This window comes from Macrosteles quadrilineatus, unplaced genomic scaffold, assembly GCF_028750875.1.
Source record: "Macrosteles quadrilineatus isolate MER2022 unplaced genomic scaffold, UCM_ALF_1.0 Scaffold_22__1_contigs__length_1958994, whole genome shotgun sequence".
In the NCBI taxonomy this organism is placed as follows: Eukaryota; Metazoa; Arthropoda; class Insecta; order Hemiptera; family Cicadellidae; genus Macrosteles; species Macrosteles quadrilineatus.
Window position 1 is genome coordinate 1,855,532 of NW_026542615.1, and position 24,709 is coordinate 1,880,240.

Consider the following 24,709-nt stretch of genomic DNA (forward strand, 5'->3'; position numbering starts at 1 on the left):
GCCTAACATTATATATTTTTAATAGAAATACTAGAGAGCTAAGAAGACTTCATGCTCCACATCGGGCTCTTGCTGTGATGTAAGATTCTGGGCTGTAAATCACGCTACGGTGGGTATTTAATTTTGCAACACATGCAAGTTATTTTGCAACACAAATACTGTCTACAGAACCTAACACCAAATGAATCTGTTTAAACAAAGTTTTATTATTTTCTTGCAAACTTAAGAATATGGTGAACTAACATGTTTACTCCAACGGTAGAGTTTAACATGTATAGGAAAATTCTGTAGGCTATTTGATCTTTAGCCCCCACCACTCATGGATAGTAAAGTGAAAACCTCAGAACTGATGTTAAATGTTGTATTTATGACATTTAAGTCGGTCAAAATGAATAAGCTTATTATTTTAGTATTATTGAACAATCTAAAATAAGACATTCTTGTGAGGCTAAGTATGCTACAAACATATAAAGACAAGATTACAAAAAGTATAAAAGGATAGTCGAAAGAACTGCAAATACCCAGAGATGGTATATCTAAACCATAGTTAACTTTTGTCCCATTTTATATATTTAAAAGAATTATTAGTAAGTATCATGTTGTATATGGTTATTAAAGATATAAACGATTAGGACTGTAAAATATTTGTATTTACATGACTAAAATCTATACAATAGAATACAAAATTGTTAAAACTAAAAAAGATACAACTAGCTGTGTTTCACAAGAGATCCACATCCACATCCACAAACAAAGGTTCTCTTTCAGGATCCTCCCTTTGAGACACTGTGCCTCCACACAACTCCTTCCTGATTTGGAAAAAGGACTTTCCTCTAGTTTCCGGAGCGTACAAGTAGAAATAAATACATCCACCAAGACACGCAAGCGCGTACAGGAAGAAATTGGCGTACATCCCGAAGTCGTGGATTATCGGTTCGTAGATGGACAGCAAGACGAACACCAGGACTGTCATGTTGATGGTGCTGAGACTCGAGGCAACCCCTCGGGTAGTGGATCTGAAGAGTTCCGAAGTGTACGCGATACTTACTGGGTTCAAACCGGAGCAGTAGAGCCCAGAATAGAGGATGATGGATACAGGAGGCAGCCAACTCCAGCCACTGACGTCCACAGAGGTCTGTGTGAGGAAGAAGAAGTACATCCCTGAGCACAAGTGGCACACGAAAGATCCTATACAAGACACCAGCAAGAGCGGCCTTCTGCCTACACTGTCTGATAAGAACGTACTGACGATGCTGCCGGCAAACATAACTACTCCTAGAGAGATGGTTATGTTATCTGCGGTGAACTGCAGCTCCGGGATCTGCTCGAAGATGTGCGTAGCGTACACAGTTATCACGGAGTTCCCACTGAAAATCCTCACTGTTATGATCACCAAAAGAATCGAAAGTCCTTTCCTATCCACCCCAGTTGCAACCAGTTCTCTGAAAGTCGCTGGTTTTCTGTTGACCTCCAAGCTCATTTTCATTTCGTCTATTTCTCTTTTGATGGCATCGATGGAGCCGTCTCTGAAATAAAGGAGGGAACGGGTGGCTTTCTCTTCGTTACACTGGAGGAGGTAAAACGCAGGAGTCTCCGGCTGCCAAAGGAATGCCAGACAGAAGGGTATGTTGAGCAGCATGGTGAAGTAGGTGAAGCCTGTGAAGGTCAGGTGAGGTCCTACAGAGTACTCCAGGAGGAAGCCGAGCCACCAGACGCTGGTGAACATGGAGGTGATGGAACCTCGCTCCTTGGGACTGGCGATCTCTCCCAAGTAGACCGGTGCCGTCGTGCACACTATGCCGATGGTGAAGCCTTGGATGAACCTACAATAAAACTTATTATTATGTTTTGTAGTTTTGTCTACCTTTGCATAGCTTTTCAAACACGGTAAGTCTACTTCGCTTGGTAACAGAGCAACTGTCTGGTAACCTAGTAGTTATAAAGCTCGCATTCAAATCTGAACATCTCTGGTTCCATTCTAAGCTAGATATCATTTCAGGACCAAGCCATTTATCATTGGGCTATCAATTGATCATGTTTTAAAACAAAAGGTTGACGGAGATAGTATTGTACAAAATCATACAAGATTATGGGGTACATAAAGACCAACACAAAATATGATGGAGTTGTTCTGAAAAGCAGTTGTACTGAAAAAACGCTTGATTAGTTGAGGCATTTTGATTTATCTATAGGTAAACCCTAAAATTAACCATAAAATTGATTACTAGCGTACTTTCCCATCGAAAACATTGTAGTCTTAAAAATAAATAAATGTTATGAGTTTCACTCTATGGATGGTTTTGTTGAATCTACCTAGTGAACCCTATCATAAGAACCCCTGCAAATTATCCTTCAATAATTTGAATGCGAGCGTAGAGCTATTTAGCCAATTAATTGTATTCATCCATTCGGCTAAATAAATTTCTGACTAACAAATTAATGTCTACAGTGACTATAATTTACTTTCAACCCAATTTTGACTGTTTGGACATGCTAAATTACACGTTTCGAAACAGATAAACCCTAAACAGGTCTACCTTACGGCATTTCAAGATGCTTTATTTTTTTAAGGTAGCTACCTACCTTAAAACACTCTACAGTTTACCTAGCCACGGCGAGCCCTAGGGCGGTCTGGTAGTACAACACGATGGTCCAGCTCAGCATGAACAGAGGGGCTGAGGAGAGCAGCACCAGCTTGCGACCCACGTGGTTGCTGAGGAGACCAGCTGGTAGAGGACTCAGCAGACAGCCCAGCTCTATAATACTGCAACACATCAGCTGATCATGAGACAACCGGTGAAAATTGGGGCCAGAAAACCAGGTGTGATGTGTAACTACGAATTGATCATATGGTGTTTGGGTGAATAAATTTTTAATCACATTGTCAATAGTTGTATTAATCAAATCACGCCTGACAGTCAAGAGGTATCCGAAAAAAAATCTGTAGTTTTTTATAGTTCTTGATAAAAAGTAGACGAATATGTTAATTATAACATTTTTTTTAAAGAAGATAAATTAAGTCCTAAACATAAATGTTAAATGTAAAAAATAATGCAAATCCGTTCTTTTCATACCCTCCGATGTTTTATACAGTTACAACCGATTAAATTATGGCCATTATTAATCAATGCACTTCTAAACTCCAAAATTGTTGCGGACGCAAATTGATTGATGAATTCCTGAAAACGGGTAACCCTATTACAAGTATTAAGCTTGTTAGCTACTCGTTTGTTGGATATTGATTTACCTTTGCTAATTAAAGTCTATATGAGAACTTTGATAACTCATCGATCATTAGTTTAAGCTCTTCCTTGGTGGTAGTTAATGGTGTTTCCATTATATTATGATAAAGTTGCACCATCAAATCGCTGGTGACTTTTAAACTCTACTAGCTGCAACCCGCGGGCTTTGCCCCGTTTAACTTCTTAATTTTCAAGATGATCTCGTTCGCATGGCTCAATCACGTCCTGGTTAAAATTCGTTCGCTACGCTCACTCACTTTTAGGTTGGAGCTCGTTCGCTACGCTCACTCACCTTTAGGTTAGAGCTCGTTCGCTGCGCTCACTTGCCTTCAGGTTAGCTCGTTCGCTACTCTAAATCGCCTCCAGGTTGAAGTTCGTTCGCTACGCTCACTCACCTTTTGGTTGCAAATTAGCTGTTGTCATAAATGTAAAAGAAATAATAGTGCTGCACCCTGTTGGTAATCCTTGTAACTTTAATGCTATTGAACATCATAGAACAGAACCAACTTGTTTAATTGAAACAGCTGTTAAGATTCATTAATTCCATTTCTCATAAGGTTAACATGGAAAACTCCAGAGCCACTGGGGCGGAGCCGATTGGACGGATCACGAAATTGATGGTGTATAAACCTATTCCATGAAATTCTACACGTATGTACCAAGTTTCGTGGCCATCGGTCCAGCGGTGTCTGAGTTTATCACTGCCAAATATACCAACATCCTCTTTTATACTTATAGATAAATGTATAAGCTAAAATATAAATGTTGAGAAAGACTAAGTACAGGCTTTTTGAGGCTGAAAGAGCATGGATACTTAATGTAATATTTTGAATATGGTGTGACCACAGTAAATACTAAACGTATTAGCTGTTTTAAGCTTCCCGTCCTTACAAATTGTTCTCTAGCGTTAAAAAATTACCCAATTTCTTGAATTGCAAAGAATCTAAAATTTTACAAATTTACAAAGAGGCATAACTTCTAGATTTAGTTAGTGTTTGAAACTATCCTAGTGTCATCTCCATTCCAAATTTCAAGATCCATGAGAGATAACTAATTTTTAAGGTTACAAAAGCATTGTATGCATACTTCACGGTAATCAAGGTTTACCAGACAGAAATTCTGGAAAGTCAACTATTTTCCTCTTTGGCCAAAAGCATAGTCTAACCAACACAAGTAGACTTATCATCCCATTGTACATTTTGAAGCTCGTTTTTCGTGTCTACTTCATGTACGGTGGCACTGGGCGCTAGTGTCGACGAAATTTTGTTTCGATTATTTTAGGATTAATTTCACGATTTGTGCTTACTGTTTATTTATATAACTAGGGGAAGTGTTATTGCTTATGATTGGATCGTGTTATTTGGCTAAACAAGGTTTTAAATTACTGAAATGACAAGAAACAAATTTTAAACAAAACACGACCTCTGCAGTACACCTTACAGAACTAACAATAAAATTGCCTTCAGCTGTTCCATAATGATGAGAAATCTACTGAGGGAGTAAGTTTTATCTATGCCGAAAGTTTTTAGCTTGCATTTCTTTTGAAGTTTTCATATACTAATTTTAATTTTGACAGTGAGTTTAAGCTATGAGTGGCTATGAGACAACCTGATGACCCATGTGAGCTGTGAGGGTGTCAGCGGCAGTTCGCTGGAGGGTGACAACAGTCTGGGCAGTAGAGGGGTCGTGTAGCTGTAGCAGGTGGCTGACGTCAAGGCGCTCAGGCATGCTGGGGAATCAAAGTGGAATATCACCACACTGTCATATACAGGCTATAAAATTGACACTTCGTTATACTAAATTCACACTCAAAAATCTATCTTGTTCTGGCCATTCAAACATGTTCAAGGGCAGATGAATCCTTGTATCCCTCCAACAACTAGGATTTCGTAACTTATATTAATATCAACTTTAGTATAGAAAAATGTGTACTCTGGTATTATATGGAGGTCTTATATTTGCTGCGTGCTGCGGCGGTTATGTTAGGTTGGGTTATCATAAATATGTTTGTAGGAATTTCCTCGTTTCGTTATGAATTGAACTATACCAGATGAATCATACTTTCAATTTATGATAACCCAACCTAACATAACTGCCACAGCGCGCTGTTTAAGGGTGGCCTCCGTATAATACCAAAGTAACAAAAAATGTTCCTAATCGCGATTCACAAATCAAAATAAATTTAGCATTTATTTGCCAGTTACCAATCTATTGCCAACCTATACCCCCTATCGATGTTTGTGGTATGCAATTGACGATTGATCTATCTTTTGATATTATAATGTTTGTTAATCATTTACATGAAACTGAAAATGTCGTTGTATAACTGGATAAAAACGTTATGTATTTTTAGGTAACATAACTTTTTAGTTTTTCATTTTCATATATTTCAGTGTATAAAAATGGTCTGATGCTGATGCTGGTCTGACGCCTATTTTACCAACCCGTACGGATTTCATATAATATACGTTTTTCAAGAAGTGGGATTGAAACTAGGTGGATGAAACATGCTTTAAAGTTGCTTTGAGAATGGATTCCTCTTTCGAGGAGCAAACAACATTTTTGTTCAAGTATTCGGAATGACTTGAGATTCATTACAAAAAAATGTAAACCCATACCATGTATCTGTTAGGTAAATAGTAACACCTGCAACGATTGAACATTATTCAGTTCTATATTCGAAGTTTCAAATTTTGCTCTTTAAACCAGCTTGGCAAAATGAGAACACAGACTAGTATATATGGCAACAATTTTTCATACACACACGCATATTTTAAGTTTGAAACATTTCCCTTACAGGCACTCTACATTTAAGTCCTCTTTGCTCTAACAAATTTTAAGTTCTATTCTGACTACATTAGAGAGCAATATACATTTATGCCAGAATACATTGTTTACCTTAGTTTATTTCAGCGAGCACAATCTGTGCTCTCTGGTATATTTTTATAAGAAAAAAATACACTTTATCAAATGTATGGGTTGAATTGTTTTTCAAAAGCATCATAAATACAATCTTAGCACATTCCAGTTTGCTACTGATACGGGTGTATTATGACTCATTGTTCAATCAACGAGTCACAGAATCGAAGAGCTATTTATTTACTATCAACGCCTTCGAACAATGGCTGCCTAACCTGCATGACACTAGTGCTAAGCAGTTAGTATCCTGAAGGCGCATAATATATTGTCATTTATAAACACAGACAAATGATCACACGCTAACATACAATACTCCTGCCGCAGCAAAACTTAGCGAATTTCCATTTGTCTGGATTGATTTTCAAGCAAATTTATTTCAATAGCATTAGGTTTAAAGAGAACCTAGGTTAGCTGCTACAAGGACACTATTAAAGTGTGTTTTTAGTTAAATATTAATAACTTAGAATAAAATGAATAAATTAGCCAAGTTTGATCAAAATATATCCATAAACAAGCAAACTACAACGTTTTACAATATTCTCCATAATAATAACATGAACAATTTAAATAAATTATTTTTTTTTTAATTTTCTCCGTTACCAATATAATATAATAACCGTACGAAACACTTTAATATACTAAATTATTTGTTTTTTAAGCTCTTTAAAAAGATCTAGAGAAAAATTGGGAAATTTTGTGTTTTAAGGGTAAAAAATGAGAAAAGCCATTTTTTACCCCATAAAACCCCCTGTAAAACCCCGTTCGCGTGGTCCGATCTTTTTCGTTCGCGAACTCATTCAAGTTTATCCTGCCTTACACCTCTTAAACCAAATTTCATCAAAATCGCACAAAAATTACTCAAGTTATCGCGTTTACGGACACATATATAACATATATATAACGATTTGAACGAATGTTGTTTTTGGCCTCTGGGGACATCAAAATGAAAAATCAAATTATACATTACCCTAAACTTTGAAATAAAATATTATCAAAAACTAAAATCACTCAAGCGATACCGGGAATGAAAAACAGCTTAACATGTTTCATATTTCACTAGATGAGTCTTTCGTTGCATCTACAAACTCACTCTGAGCCAATATTGTTTACACACAATCTCCCTACATTCATATTTAATAGCCCATGAATCATGTATTTGTATGTAAGGCATATATATTTGTGGTTGTAGCTTTTTAAAACCAATAGAAGATCTAAGAAAACATTTTAGAACATTGTAAAATACATGTGGTCATTGTTATAAGCTGATGTGGCTACCAGTGTATTCTTAGTATTGTTTCTATCCAATTTGCCTAAAACTATGAACGATTATAACAACAATACAAGGATGTATACAACAGTTACTTTCACAATTACAACGTGCAATTAATTAGCCAAATAAGATTAAGATTTTTAGCACTGTTACAAATATCCATAAAACAAACATTAGTCGGATGAAACATACGTTATTGAGTCAAGAATTTAAATAAACTAGAGGTCGTCCAGTGGTTGAAAACTCGACCAAAATATGCAATGTACATACAACGCTATTTTCACGCCACGCTGTAAATAAAACATATGATTGGAATTTAGTCCATTTGTTTTCATATTCTGTTTATATTTCGTCACCAGAATGGCACCAGAATAAAGCTTGTGATGATTTAATGATGATTTTTAATTTTAAATTCATGTTTTGTTCTTATTTTTGAGCCTATTTCAATTTATAAAGGGATTCTGCACATCTACAGGAAAATATGTTTTTAACGGTATGCGTAGATTTTTCCCTGCGATACACACAAGCTGAGAAAAAAGGTTTTCTAGAAACATGCTTGCCTATTAATATATAGGATTTACAAGTAGCTTTAATTAATCAAGTCTTATTCTTTCCTCCTACAAAAGCTTCCCGTTAACACCATCAAACTTCACACAAACTCCACACAACTTTACCCGCAAAGCCGGCGACGTACTGGTTCAGCAGCCCCCTGGACATACATGCTGTTGGAGGCATTGTTATAGGCACTCAGGTAAGGCACTCACAGCCTATCATGCAGCAGTGTTTGACTACCATATCACCTCGCGACTACCGTACAAGTTTTATGACATTGGTTCTACACTCTGAGTCTGGCTGTACTGTGTTTGTTTACTGTTTGAGGCATTCTTACAAAACACCTGGTATATCGGTTGTGTCTTAATAGACTAGAATGGTCCAATGACATTTCTAAATCCATTTATTTCATCAGGCGGGTAGTTATAAAACAAATTGAAAATTTATTGCATGTTTATGTAAAATACGTATTGTATTCCGATTTTACAAACTGATCAAGTATAACGCAAATTTGATTAGTAATTCTAAAAGATTGCTGAAGAGATTTACATTCGTATAAATTACTAGGAATTTTTTATGTAAAACGTCTTGTCCCTGTTAACAAGTATACTTACACTTGCATTATTTTATTCACACGAGACATTAAATATACCATACAAGTAATTGGTGGTCGAATTGGTTTGGGAGTTGTTTATTATAAATATAAAATAGTCCCTGCAATTTGGAAAATGGAAGACAGCCTTTACAAACCTAAGTTGCATAACAAAGTGTGTAATGGGAGTGTGTAAATGTATTTTCAAACTAAACGTGTAAACATTAGGTATAAACTTATTGCTCGATAAAACAATTGAGCAATACGTTTCGTGGTAATTTAAGAATATTATTGTCTGGATTCAATGTGAAGGAATGCTATGCATATGTTATAGGTACTTTGCCTACCAAGCATAAGGTTATTTAATTGTCCAATCCAAACCAATCAGTTGTTACCATCATTTTTATATACTAACATTACAAGGATATGCATCTAAAACTATTTTAAGCTTTTTTAAAGGTCGTGTAATGCACATCATGTAATGCACTAATAAAAGAGTCTAGTAACCAAGAACCCAGAAATATTCACATATACTGTGTTTAAAGGAGCGATGCGTCGTACAAACAATGTGATATTACTATAAACCCAAGTTAAAACTAAAGCTTATTATATATTTTCAAAACAAAGCGTTTTTCAATAGTCATTTGTGTAACTAGTGGGCGAAGTGGCACTTTGCTGCACACGAGAGGCAGTTTGCACTCGTGTTACACATTATATTTTTCCTACAGTTACTATTAATCATATAAATAATCAGTCTTTCAAACACTGTACAACACGTTTTTAGGTTAGGTTAAATCCAAACATTGAACGAAAAGGGAAACGCTGCACCAGCTGATCGTGCTCGTAATATCTTTAAGTGTTTGTTGCCAACTTATTTTCAAGCGTACACGGATTACTTGCATAATAAACGCACGCTGTTTTCTGTTGTTTGGTTGGAATACTGGTGTGCGCGAAAGTAAAAACTGTGTGTCAAAGTAAGTCTTTCTGAACTATAATCTGTTAAGGCCAATAATGTTAAGGAAGACCACTTTGTCAGGTGACTGTAGGAAAAATACATTCAAGTTTCACTTTTACAACTTTGACAACCTACCTCTTGGACATTACTTACGTAACAACCTATATTTTCTATCCCTCAGGCCAGCTGAGTCGCAAGTAGTCGCGCAAGCAATAATTAAATATCTTAGCCAATTATAAATGGCCGTTCCCAGATGTATGCAAACGTAAAAGATTGCTCCTGATTGCCAACTTTCACTAGCTTCTATCGCTCAAACCCAATCTCTGATCTGTTATTTATATCACGTGTTATGGTACGAGCCACGAATATTGAGTCAGGTTTCGATTTCGGGAGTTGTTTAAAATTACTCTGATACTACTCGCTTCTTAGTTATTAATTTCTTGACTAATTATGGTCATTTTAGCAAATTAATTTGTTTGGTACTTTAAAAACCTGTTTTGGCTTAAAATCTTAATATATCCACACAATTTGTATACACCGAAATTCAATTGGAATTCGTTCAACGAGCATCACGAACACAGTTTATCCAATGTAACAATGTTCTAAGTGATTGATAAATTCTGAATTTTAGTGAAACGTCGTAAATATTTATTTGAATAACTGTTATGATCGTTATAATGTACATGTGTAAGTCAAGCAATTGTAAATTGCCTAGGTATAAACTTATTTAAAAGGAACTTCATAAATAAACAAAGAAAAGTTTTGATTTTGATCTGTACTTTAATTTGTAACTTTGAGATACCTTTGAAAAATACCCACTGAAAAATACGTGTGTTTAAAACGTCTACAATTAAATATTTTAAAGTCTTAGAAAAAAATTATTTAATTCATACCAACTTGAAAAGCTTGCAAACATATATGAATTCATTGCATGAGAAAAAATAATTCAGTTTTGTCATGTATTATGTGAAGTTCCACTACATGTCAGTGAACTTATGTACTATCATTGCACGAGTATATTGCCCGCTTTCCCGCTATAACGACCTCCCCGCGCCAGAACGATCAGCCAATGACGTCACGGCTCAGTAACAGCTGATTATTCTTCCGCTTTAGATTTAATAAGATAATTGAGATAATTGAGAATTTTATGACTTTAGTATTCAGGTCAGGTTATTCTTATAACGCAGAGTGTACTAACCCGTTGAAAAGGGACTCTTCAATGATTTTACTGTAACCACAGCTAATCATGAAGTATTAAAATAATCATCATCATTGTCATCATATGAAAGTACCGTCTTAGACTGTGAGTTTATACGGATTTCTATGTATGAATTGCACATAAGATGGTAATGTACGTAAAAAATTTTATTGTAAACAATTTGTAGTTTTCTATTGACTCAATAACTAAAGATTATTTTAAGTAGAGGATCAGTTGATGTAACCAACATATTCCTCAACTGAACTTCTAATCAACTTTATAAAATTTGTTATCCATATTAATACCCGTGCGCCGTACATACATTTGTAATGTTGTTTGTTATTTTAACCCCTATTACATAGCATCTGTAAATTTACTGGTATCATTAAATAACGAGTATATACCGTCATATTTGTGTTCACAGCGATATTGTGAAATGATTTATTTAATTATTTCATAGATATTACAAGTTTCAAGTTATTTTACTTAGTTTCCAACATTATGCTACGATCACAATATTTGGAAATATTTTATTTAACTGCTTCTGTAACCTTTTAGATAAACATGTCCTTCCCTATTATACACTGAGTACAAAATTTACCATCTTAATCAAACATACGCTCTTAAGAACGTCAAAACACATAAAGATACTTTTACAAAAATAAATCATTTTTCATTTTTTCATACAAAATATGCTACTACGATGCAAGTTTAAATATCTCCCTTTAGAAACTCCTAAAGTACCCAATTTAATAAATGTCCTGGATTTCATACATAATAGGAATGGTCGAGATTTAACCGACGATTTAAGGCGATTACTTATCCAAATCAATAACCATCTTCGTTATATTTATGTTTACCTTTCTATGTAAGACGAACTAGTTGGCGATAAAAAAAACGTTAACTTTTTACGGAAACGTGATACTTCCATTAACAAAATCCTTAAAAAAGCAAAATTCTTTTGTATGGATATTATTTTATTTGGCATTTCTTCAATTAGATGCTCATAGAAGACAGATTTCCATCAAACCACAATAATGTCCTACAATACTTTGGTCTTTTGGTAAAACCCTGTCTAATTCCAAATAACTTGAGCTGAAGTTTCGGCCTAGTTGCTGGTGGTCATCTTCAAGCAAGTAATGGAGCACTAACTTAAGGCCATCTGCAACAAAGTCAAAATGCTAGCTCAATATTTTCTATTATTACTCAATTTTATCTAAAATAACAATATATTTGTGTTATAATGCATTTATATTGCACTTCAGCCATAAGTGCAACGTAATTAGACTATATATTTTGACCTGCGCGACCACACGCTGGAACTATACGCTCTACAGACATGAACTCGTTACTTCCCCAAGATGATTACACTAACTTGTAATTAATTGCCAGGAAACAAATTAGAAGGCTCTGGAATCACAACGATATCATAATACTACGGCCAATTATATTCTTTGAGGCACTGCTGAGTTCGCATGCATTTTTGCAGTTGTAGCATCTCGTTGTTGCTTATAACGGTTAAAAATGGGCAACTCAAATTTTGCTAAACTTCGTAAAATTTCCTTGGAATTTCCTATTATTTTGTTGTCAAGCTGAAATGTTGGACATAAGCAAGTTAAGAGGAAAACGTTTGAAGGAACATGTAATTTAATCACTCAAACTCCAATCTCGTATATAGATTGTTTACAACTAACAGAAACTAACACCACTAGGCTATGTTCCACAAAATCGCATGCTGTACAAAGGAAACTAGATTTTAAAACTGAACAGACTCTTGGTTTTTTATATCTAATTCATGAGAATTTCCCTATGAAACACATCGACGCTCTAAAAGGAAAGTAGTGAAACCATCTGAAATTGAAGTAGGTATCGCGAATCAAATCAGCCACACTTTACAACGATAAATCATAACATCGAACAAATCATAACAATAACAACGAAACCCAAGATTGTAACCACTATATGTTCAGGTTGGTATAACATACGTTTTTAAAACGTTGTGCGAATCCTAAAATTTCTTGGGAAAACAATGTTACTTCAGGCTAGTCCTAAAAGGGTCGTGACATTATCACTCAGATAAAATGCATTGGTGATTGGCGGGATTTAAAGCCGGGACTAGACGAACTCGCTTCCTAGTACTACTATAACTAATACTAATAGATGAATATTACTAAAGTACATATATGATGGACTTCTTTCTATGATCAAATACCAAAAGCTCCAAACGCAAGTCAATTAAAATAGTTTACAGATTTGCCACAGCTTTCTCTCCTATTGCGGACTGCATTGATCTCAAGAAAGCACAAAACAGTGAAGTTGTCACATAGTGCGAGTACTTACACAACATTGAGGGTAATGACCGCAACTATGTTAGAAAGCAACAAATGTTAGTATAAAAGGTATAAAAACACACGCATTTCCGTCTAAAATAATGACATAATTAACAAACTACGTTCAAAATGTAGAAGAAATCTTCATTTTTTATGTCACAGATTACTTTAGTGTCACATTAGCGGAAATGTGACCACGATTGTCTTTTTGTGATGACAAAAATGCTAGGGATTTAAGTATCTTTTAAAGATATTATAATAGGCCAATTCAAAAATATATTCGTGTTCAAACAACATGATTTGGTCTGTGTTCATTTTAGTTTATACATTTCGATTTTGTTGGATATCTTTTCTTCCCATTTTAGAGTTCATTTCATAGACTATATCCATGATAGTATCGTGAGAAATACTTTAACTTACAAATTGCTGTAAAATTGTTTATACAATTATTGTAAAGAATTGCATTACTAGCACTTGATATCGATACTAAATCATTTAAACTATGTGAAATCATAAACTAAAAAACTATGATATACCGAATTCGGCCAGGAATGAACTTAATAATTCACGGAAAGCAAAATAAACGTGAACGCATCTCCGGACTAAATTTTTCACAGTGCATTAGTGTGTTGTGATCACAGCAAACAGACACCACTGCCTTTCTATTTTTATCAATAACAGCTTGCATCACAGCAATAAAAGTGCACTAGTAATATAAACCCAATGAAAACGGGTTATTCAACATTCTATACAGGTCGGCATGACTATAAAAACTGGCCTAGACACATGCAAGTAATATAATATCTGCCGGGAGAAATGCATCTCGAGTTTTATTGATTGTCTCGTATTTCCTGGAGATATCAATTTTACATTCACCAGTGTATCTTGTCAGATTTAATACCGCATTTCTGTTTAAAATTTTATAAAATAATTTTTTTTTTAATTTCATGTATCCATAAAAAAAACAAGTACATACGTGTTGACCGCAACGTAAAGGTAAAATGTCATCTACGGTATTAATAAACATTATTTATATACAGGGTGGCTAAAAAGTAACTTACACCACCCTTAACTTTTCAACCATTTGAGATATTTGAAATCTGTTTGCGGCAACCTTCTTAGATATAAGGGGCTACAATAAGTATGGCCAGTTTTGAAAATTTTGCCCATAGGGGTAGTGGGGGTAGGGGGTAGCTCAAAATTGTCCAATGACAAGTATAGTCGAGTTTGGTATAATTTTACAGGTCTTGACGAAACATAAAAATTGACATAAATAAACCCAAAATTGGTCCACTAATAACAAAATGACGCCCTAAAACGTTTCAAATCCAAATAACCATGAGGGTGGCACAAAAATTAACTTGCACCCTCTTTAACTTTTGAACTATTTGAGATATTTGAAATCGGTTTGCAGCAACTTGTTTGGATATGAAGGGCTACAATAATTATGGTCAGTTTTGAAAATTTTGCCCTTAGGGGTAGTGGGGGTAGGGAGTAGCTCAAAATTTTGCTAACAGCAAATACAGTCGAGTTTGGTATCATTTTGCAGGTCTTGACGAAAAATAACAATTAACATTAATAAAATAGAAATCGGGCCATTAATAACAAAATGACAGCTAAAAATTATTAAGACAATGGTCACTACCCCTGAGGGCAAAATTTTCAAAATTGACCATTATTATTGTAGTCCTTCATATCTAAGAAGGTTGCCGCAAACAGATTTCAATTATCTCAAATGGTTGAACAGTTAAGGGGGGGGGGGTGTAAGTTACTTTTCAGCCACCCTGTATATAAAACTTACCTCATGTATGTTCAAGCCTACCCCAATACGTACTGGGATAGAATTCAAAAATGAATTATATTCTAACTAATGTAACATACAATGGATTTAATAAATGTTTAATCAAAGTTAGAGACGTATGTACCTATTTGTGAGTTTAAGTGACATCTGCATGGGGTAAAAATTAAAATAGGACCCTCGGGAACTAAACAGTTTTAACAGAAACACTATAGCAATTTTATAACGGATTTATTATGTGTTACAGTTGTGAAACTAAAGTTCATCAATTAATTATTACTATACCTTTCATAAAATTAACTTTGAGCCAAGGGGCTAGTTAATAAAATACTAGTTTTAGTTATAAACAGAATCTATTTTATTTTGGAATATTACTCTTCAAAAATCACATACAGAATGGCATTATTTTTTTTTTATAAATTTGGTCTAACAACCAAGTACACCTTCAATATTACCTTATCCAAAAGCTGTTTACAAAATTCTGAACATATTTTATGTACCAAACCGTAAACAAATGCATTATTCATATTTCGTAGCTCCGTTCTGTCACAAGGAACGATTAGTCTTCCTCAAATTGACATCATGTTTATCCTTTGCACTCATATCTCTACATAATATGTTTACAATGTTACAGCGTTTTACATGGATGGTTGGTTTACTGTATTTTATTTTTAAAATATGATAGCATTGTAAATTGGTTTATTAGTTGGACTCACTATAACAACCAGAAAAGGACATATCTTTGATTTGGTGTATTTTAATTATTCCATTAGGTTTGAATTTTACATAATATATTAAGTTTAATGCAGAAATTACGTGTTTACATGTTATATTCTGTGGAGTTTATGAAACATTTGTTTAGTAAGAATATCTTGGATTAGGACTATTCCTTAAAAGTTCAATAATCAAGTACAGATGGGTCCACTTTTGAACAATCGAGAGGATACTCTCCTTACTTTTTTATCAATTGTCTACATTCTGTCGTAGGTTAAACATACTGCCTTGTTTACTAATACTTTTCAAGAAGATAAAAATTTACCCAAAATAAGGGAAACCCATTTAGTCGACATTTGCACACTTATAACCCAGTCGTAAACACGAAACCATGAAAACTTAAAGAAAACCGGCTAACTAGTTTTGTTATGTACTCTACGTTTTCAAACAATATCAGAAAATGTACACATTTATCTGAGGATTCCACCCTATCAGTTAGGTTTGGTTAAATATACTTAGCTGGGGCTTATACAACCAGTCAAGACATAGGGTCGTGACATCTAACCTCTGTTTACAGTCACAGAAAGCTGCGTTTCTGACGTACGCAGCCAAAGGTTTGGTCAGCTCTGCAACTTTCGCTTCCATCAACGACCTACGTCCAGTGGAAATCATTCGAAATACACGCTACTGGAATACCTGATATTGTTAGTGCAGATAACTACATCTAGGGCCTCTCAGTTGGTCACCAATTCGAGATTTTACCGTTGCTCCATTTCGGAATACGAGATAGCTTTGCATTTTTTTTCAAGGCAGTACTCTTCAAAGTGGTGTATTTTGGATGAATACGTTTCGGAGGTAAACCGAGATTTGAATCCAGAACCTCAGGCACCGAAGGCCCGCGCTCTAACCACTAGACCAGTTCGCTCCACCGGCGATTGAGCCACTATACTCACCAATAATCCTAATATAATTCTATTGGTGTAATACAACCAAATGACACTTTTATCAGAAACAAAACAAAAGGACGGATCTTAGAAAAGTGTGTTAAGTGAGCTAGTGGTGCATAGAGGTTTCGAGATTCATATTACGGTGTTATGATTACTAATTGGGTTAGGTTTGAGTACGGTAAGCTTAGAGCTATCCTCGTTTAGTTTGCTGTTTCAATTCATATGTATATAATTTCTTCTATTCACCATGCAATATTACCTTAATTGTTTAATGTATAGTTCATAGTTTAATAAATGCAAAACTCTATTACGATTCCGGCAATCAGAATAAACACTATGAGGGTCAAACTACTCGTCATAATCATAACTACTCGTATTATTCTTCTTTATAGAGCCTTATATTATACGCTTCTAAAGTCTGGTAAATATTGAAATGTTTTAACCAAACTGATAGTTTGGGCTTCATTGGCTACTGCAGTTGATCTGTTATCTGTGAAAGAATATTCGATACGATGGCATGGTTGCATACTCTGATCATGTAACCTTTCCATTCTTACTTTTTTGTGAACTTTAGTGGGTGGAGAAGTATGGCAGGCCTTCTTCAGTCTTTCGTTTCCTCCTCCACTGTGTGGGGGTAGAACAGCAATAAGGAAATGTTACCAAATATTCGTCAGTCGAGTGCAGCCTTTCCTCCCGTTCACTGTACAAGCGGTTCTGTTCATAAACCTTGCGGTGATTTGACGGCCAAAGAAATGTTACAGCTGATCTTGATGAGTGAATGTGTCATGTGTTAGTGTTATGCAAGAGTATGCTGTAACAACAGCGTCTGAGAAAGGTAACAAGTCTTCCGCTGATGCATGTTGTACAGGGACATCTTAACGTAAATCAACAAAGAATTAAATATAAGAAGATTTAATTATATTTGAGCGAGATTGGCACACCAGGGTGCTTATTTTAAGGAATGCATGTGTGATTATGAGTGATAAAAGCATGAGAATGTAATAGGTTTAGAACTGAGGATCAGCTTTTTATTTAGTCAGGATGAATTAAAGTCCAATGTTCAAGGATATTTAGTACATATTTAAATAGACTAGAGGTCGTCCAGTGGTCAAAAACTCGACCAAAAATTAATATGTAATGACTTCTCCATTTTCACCCCAAGCTGTAAATAAAACATGTAATTGGAATTTCTTCCATTTGTTTTGATATTATGTTGTTATTTTGTCACCAGCATTGCAACCCATAAGGCGCATGTTAATTTTTAAAATTTTAAGTCCATTTTTGGTCTTTTTTAGCCTATTTTAGTTTATAAAGGTATTCTGCACATCTACAGGCAAATATCTTTCCAACAGTATGTGTAGACACACGAACTGTGATGCACACGAACTGAGAAAAAAGTTTTTAAAGAAACATGATTGTTTATTAATATATAGATGTTAATATGTTTATAGTAGCTTTACATTTATTTTTTATGAGTAAAACTGCGAAGTCCTTTCCTTGCCAGGTTCCAGCAGGATAAATCACAAATCAAAAATCTTTTGCACTTTGTAATATTTATATGACTATTTATGAGGCTGTTTCTGTTAATATTTTTATATAGTAATATGACAGTGCCCACGGTTTATTGAAATAAATCAAAATTTTACGGAAGTAAGTGTTTTATTTATGCCATGGCACATATTTTGAAAGCTGTGTTAACACGCGTCAAGTATTCATGTGGATTTTTAGTTTATTTTTTACTGAGCAACTGCCGTATACGAACACTTTGGTAACACAGCGTATCCAGACATTTACGTTTGTAATGCTATGGTACTTAGTTTAGCCGGAATGAATAAGTTCGTAGTACGGATATTATCAGTTTAAATGCGTAATCTACTTAACATAGGAAGTAAAGGAAAAGATTTGAACTGAGAGAAACTGGTCATAATTACCAACAGGTTTCAACCTTTCAAGGAGCAAATAAATAGCGTCAGCACTTTCACGAGCCCGCGGACACGGTTGTACAGGAAGGCAAGGATAGTGCGGCCACGACTGGTCTACCTATCGATTATAGAGCTATTGAGGTCAGCTTTTGAGGCAATTAGATTTTTGATCTGCATAATCAATGTTTGAACAAATCTAAATAAATAATAGGAAGAGGCTGCGAAAAAGGAACTGGGAGGACTGAGTTAAAAATACAGCATTCGATTGTTAACGTTCTATTGCTGAGTTTACAAAAGCACAATGGTCTTATTAAGCCCACTGAAATTCATGGTGATGTTTATGACTTTGTAAATTTCAAATATAGGAGCACTATCGATCTGCCTAAAATTATCAAATAGGTGAACGCCTGAAACAACGTTTGATACCCCTCTTGGTATATTGTTTATGGATAGTTTTCTTTATGTGTAATGTATGTCTGTTGGTATGCCAAAATGTTAGATGAATATTAAAATTTAAACCTATAAATTGTACAATATTGGTTCTAGAAAACAGTAGAAGTTCAAACGGCTCAAAACAAACCAAAATTAACCCATTTCATTCTCCAGTACTACCCGTACGGTTAAGAAACTAGGTAGGCATTGACCAGTGAAACAAAAAGCGTATAATAACAGTTTTACCGTATGCTTGATTCCCGTGTATAGGTCTTAATTAATCCTATAAAAAACATTAATATCTTGGAAGTTTTATGATTTATATGCAATTTATATGCAAAGTAAACCCGTCAAAAGCTATGTAACTCCAATGTCTTTTTGGACTACATATGTGCCATTTGCATTACCCTTCTGAAAGGTACTCTATTGTTTCTTAATTCAAAAGAGTTTATAAAACAGTCATAGACATTATTTACTACATAAACATTTTTTCACAACACTATGATGTTTTTAGTTGTTTTACATACGTTAATAGGTGGCTGAAAGTTCCGTCATTTGGGGACCGACCAGGTTTTTACATCCCCAGGGCCGCAAAATCAGCTGCCCGCTTACTTTCTTAAAACATGAATGCATAAAAATACACAATCAGTATCCATAGCAATGCAATGGAATTGTTTTTTGCTTTTTTAGCTGATTCCTAAATTATTTCTTTACATAACCTTAAAGTTGTAGTTGTGTTTACTATCATTGTGCATTATTGTGACTAATAGTGGTAATAGGGTATAGTGTGGTGAAAAATAGCGTTCGTACCACGGACCCAAATTGTTTTGCAACTCTCGGCCGTTTTAAGTTCTCGACTTTGTTTTGAACTTAAAAGCTATCACGAGCCGGCAAAACCTCATTTTCGGCCCTAGGTACGAAATATACTATTTAACAGTAGAGCGGTATCTAAACCAACCTGGTAACCAGTAGAAGGGGGGGGGTCGCTGGGACTATCCTTCTCTCTCTTCCTCAGTCTAGTGGGATACTTCTTCAGAAGAGGATATAACTGACTCAGGTAAACATTTTGTCCTCTATACTGTTTAACTGTAATATACAAATATTATATTTCCAGGATAAATTAGTTACTTGAGTGACATTGCAAAAATGGGCAGAACCAGTCTCCCGTCGAGGAAGATTTTTAAGTAACGCACTTTTATTTTACAGACCACTCTAGTAATCAATAATTTTACTAAATCTGTGGATAGCACATATCTTAGCACAAATAGTAGCTTCATGTTACTATTTTTAACTTACCGCTCCATTTATTTGGCCTCCCCTAATCGTTATTCAATTTTCAGTATGAGATGTATTGCTTAGAGTGTCTATTATTACCTGAGATATTTAGTTTGGCTCAGTTACCTACTCTGTGGCTTAGTTTATCTCAATACTTCTGAAACTACGAGTAAATAATCAATAATAATCATCAGTAAATACGTATGTTATGTTTCTTTTTATTACATACATACATGTTATGTATGTATAAGGTTTCGAGATACCTCAAAGGTTAGCTTTCTCTTCTTATTTACTTATCTGTCTCAATAGAGATGTCTGCAGGCGTATATAGGCAGCTATAACAAAAGTTAGTGCTATGTAAAGAAATAACTATTTTAGTTGTACCATTATAGATATCTTTGTATTTATTTGAATGTTTATGCTTCGTAAAATTGTAACAGTTTTTTTCACATTTTCGGAATTGTTTGGATAAAATGAATAAAAAGTTATTTGGATTTTTTTTAATTTATGTATGAATATCTAATATTTTTACATTGTGAAATCTATACAAAAATAGAAATAATAATGATTTAAAAATTCATACATTGACATGAGAACACGTTTTGACAACAGGTTGTAAAATGTTGATATTTATCATAAAAAGGTATTCAATGAATGTACAAATGATCAAATTTCTCTAACTGTAATTCTTCTTGTTCTCTCCTTTAAATTATAAAAGAAAAATGTGACGGATTTTAATGGTGTATAAACCAGTCAATGTATTTATATACACATAAATGGGCAATATTACGTTGAATTATAAAATCGTCAATGCAATACTCTACCTAGAGTATTTTTTTCTTACAATTAACCAAAAAAGACTCCCTTTACGATGTTATTCCACTATATGGGAGGTTTGCTCCACTATATGGGAGATTAATTCCACTATATGGGAGGTTTACTCCACTATATGGCAGGTTTACTCCACTATATGGGAGGTTTACTCCACTATATGGGAGGTTTGTTCCACTTTATAGGAGATTCATTTCACTATATGGGAGGTTTATTCCAAACATTCATGTTGTCGAGTGAAGCATCAGACAAATGCTTTGCCAAGTTTTAACAACTATTTATACCGGAAAACATTTTTCTGTTCAGGATATCACGTGCCAAATATTTCTCACGACAATTTCTATATCCATTGTAGCTGTTTTCTGATGTAAAGTATATATTTTTAGTTTAATCTTCTCGTATACTCAGTAATTTAGATTAATACACTCCGAAACTAAGAGACAAATTTTACCAATAAGACACTCGACGGGTTACAAGGAATTAAAGACAGTCGTCATCTTTAATGATAGTACTTGTAGTGTGTCACAACAGTCATCAGAGACTATGGCTCTGGGAAGAGCCTCGTAGCGGAATTCCCCTTAGAGTGACGCGTATAACATGATTATGAATTATTATAATAATTATATTTCACTAGGTCCATTGTACAAATCTAACACTGCGTAGACTTCAAGGTTAAATAATTGACTGCAATAGAACTAACCTCCCCTATAGTGGCCTATAGTTGGCTATAGTGTTCAATTACGTTTGTCTTTAGTACGACTGCTACTAAAGATATGTAACTTGTTTTGGATTGTTTAAGTATATTTGTTTATTATTATAAGTAACACGTACGTGTACGTAAGTAGATGGTAGATAATATTTTGTTATCAACTAATAATAAACTATAAACTAAACACACTGCAAGGATTAATTCCATTAGTTTCATTATTAGGAAGAATCCTTATTGAAAGTAAGACTTTCTTGTTAATGATTAAACAATGTTTAGTATATTGAAAGGGTGTTGAATAATATGTATGAATAAAAATAAGAACTACTAAACAGTAATAAGGAAAAGTGTTATAACTTAAAGTTTTTTTTTTTATTAAGGTTTTTATTACTGTTATAGTTTGATAAATCTCAACCAACCGGCACTTATTTGTATTTCTATTTGTTTCAATATATACCTAATTGTTCCTTTATCAGGACTGATTGAATATAGATATTATAAGCAACAATATGAATGATAATAATATACTCATACGTTAACTACGTTTTGGGGGGGGGGTGAAAGTAAACATTTTTATTCATACGACTAATATTTACAAAGATGCGTTACTACAAACATAAAGCTTGAAAATGATTATAATTTATTTACTAACCTAAGACGGAAAAATAAGTAAAAAATAAATACATGTCTACTAAGCCATTATGTCAAAACATTCAGATTGCCTAAACATTTTTTTCCGGTAAACTTTCAAAACTTTTGTTGGATGCATCGTGCAAAGTGACTTAAATATTATGAGTGGAACCCGCAAACTATCTATATACCAAATGAAGAATCCACTCTCGGCCCCTATCCACAGAATTGCTCGGTGAAATCTGCAATCTTTCTCCCGCAATCCTAGATACATAAATTTACACGAAGGTCAACTTATATCTGTTACTTACACTGCGCATTTATATAATCACTGATAGTATGATGGTTTCACAGTTACTTAACCGGTCATTTACAATTTAAGAAAACTTAAGTGAATGGAGTAAAAATAGCTTCTGAACGAAGCTTAGTAAAATAATAAAAAAGTAACCCTTAAATACAACATCACGATTTACTTAAAACGTTCTGCCAACTATAGTAAAAATATAATGTTTGCAAATATCGTTGAGGTATGTAAACGTGTTTAATGTTTCTATAAGCTTCATGTTACAAGGTATTTGTTTTCAGAAATTATTCAAAGTTTGTAATCGAAATATGGAGGTAGATTATTAAGAGATGAACATACAGTAACTCTACTTCTACAATGGATTATGATATCATAATTTCCCAAAGGATTTTTTTGTATGGTATTGTTGTCTAGTTCAATAATGTTGACTAAGGAAGTAAGGATTTAAGAAGTAGAGGATGAACACTACGGTTACCCCCGTATGTCCTTGGTTTGTCCAATTAGGAATTTACAGAGGAAAACGTGAATCTGCGACTTTATGACTACACATAACTACTATTCAATTTGATTGTTTCAATTTCGTTTGAAAGAAGCACGTGTATTTGGCATTTCTTTAGTCAGATAATTATTTTTCCTACTCAATCATTTTTTCTTTAAAAACTACTCGTTCGTACACAAGCGTAAGCCCTCGTAACCGTCCGCTATGTCGCTAAATAGAATTATTTAAACTATAACATGGCCTTCTAAAAAATCATTGTTTGGATTAAAAAAAAAGCTCTGCAACCACTAATTGTATTTGAAATTCAAACTAACATTATTGTTTGATGTTTATGATGGGTTACAATCCTACAGATTCAACTCCTAAAAAAGTCTGTTGGGCCTGAATATATATTGATATTTTGAATTATAGTCTTTACCGTTGATAAAAATGTTTATCTATAAAATTCAGATTCAAATATACTTATTTATGATAATACAACAGCTTGGCCTTACCAAATTTACAAAACTTGTCAATAAGGTCCAATTGATGCACAAAAAGTAAAAATTTTTTTTTTAATGAATCTATCACTACTAATCGCTTTAATCTGACTTATAATATATGTATTACATTCCGTTGTCTTTGTCAATATTCAATATTCATTTATCAATGAAAAATCACTCCACCGAATTAGGTAGAATTTAACCCAAAGACTAAATTCCTAAAAGCTATTTCTTTTAAATTCCTGTTTAGTCAACATGATTTCTAAAGGCCAAAATTCAGTTTCAATATCGATAAATAACTCTGCCCTTGGCTGTTCGAGGTTCTGAAGTGAGGATTTTGGAAGTAAACATTGGCTGACTCTATGAAACCAAATAAATCGCTACAACATTTACATTTACTTTGTTTTTACATTTTGACCATTTATTTTTCTTACATTGCCATATACCAAACAATGTAGAATATTTTGCCAAACTATGCATTAGTCTACATTTACTTTTAATTTTAATTCTTTTTAATTCTAAGGCTATGTCCTATCGTAAAACACAGGTGAAGTTACTTATTTTTCAGAACGAATTCGAACTAAGAACGAAATATAACGTTAAAATGTCAACCATTTCTGAACACAGAGTTAAACCCCTTCAATGAAATTAATATTGTAAGGATCTAATGACACAAGTCCTCTTGATGTTTTTCTACTTATTAGACTTTTGGAAAGATTTCGTTTCAAATCCTCACAAAAATGACTAAACCCTAAAAACATTTCACGTTGCATAAAAAATAAATAATAACCATCAGCAAATAAGAGTTAGTTTGCATCGTGTCATTTTGCGACTGTTAATCTCATTTCACTACACAATAATTCATCCATCAATCTTCAAAGATGCATTTCATCAGCAAACTGCACACATCATGGCGTATGAGACTTGGACCCCATATATAGCCATGCAAGTTAGGCTTAGCTTGTACATCTCGACTCTTAATTGTTCCATAACCTGTCAAACATTGAAATGTCAAGGTTATTGTCTTGAGTTATGAAAGCTGCCGTGACTTGGGGAGTCTTATTAGCTCTTAGTCCTTGGGGGACCCGTTGATTAGAGCCGAGTAACGCTG

At 34.1% G+C, this 24,709-nt stretch overlaps 2 protein-coding genes across 2 annotated transcripts in view; one reads left to right on the forward strand and one right to left on the reverse strand.

The window, feature by feature from the left end:
* Positions 1-655: 655 nt before the first annotated feature.
* Positions 656-8,221, reverse strand: LOC129005502 (facilitated trehalose transporter Tret1-like). Its single transcript, XM_054434410.1, has 4 exons — positions 8,106-8,221; positions 4,851-4,971; positions 2,606-2,764; positions 656-1,823 (listed from the first exon to the last, which is right to left on the reverse strand). Exons 1-4 carry the CDS (start codon positions 8,164-8,166, stop codon positions 722-724), a joined length of 1,443 nt encoding a protein of 480 aa, XP_054290385.1. The 5' UTR covers positions 8,167-8,221; the 3' UTR covers positions 656-721.
* An 11,669-nt stretch (positions 8,222-19,890) lies between these two features.
* The window catches only part of LOC129005490 (putative fatty acyl-CoA reductase CG5065), a 41,791-nt gene continuing 36,972 nt past the window's right edge, over positions 19,891-24,709 (forward strand). Inside the window, exon 1 of the mRNA XM_054434393.1 lies at positions 19,891-19,928. The gene's annotated coding sequence lies outside the window, so the exon portion shown is untranslated. The remainder of the gene's footprint in view (positions 19,929-24,709) is intronic.

Excerpts from the sequence above, each read along its gene's own strand:
- LOC129005502 (XM_054434410.1), bottom strand. The coding sequence starts at position 8,166 with ATGCCTCCAACAGCATGTATGTCCAGGGGGCTGCTGAACCAGTACGTC. Across the intron at positions 4,972-8,105 it reads GTACGTCGCCGGCTTTGCGG|CATGCCTGAGCGCCTTGACG; the intron begins GTAAAGTTGTGT and ends TTGATTCCCCAG. Across the intron at positions 1,824-2,605 it reads CTAGGGCTCGCCGTGGCTAG|GTTCATCCAAGGCTTCACCA; the intron begins GTAAACTGTAGA and ends GTTTTATTGTAG.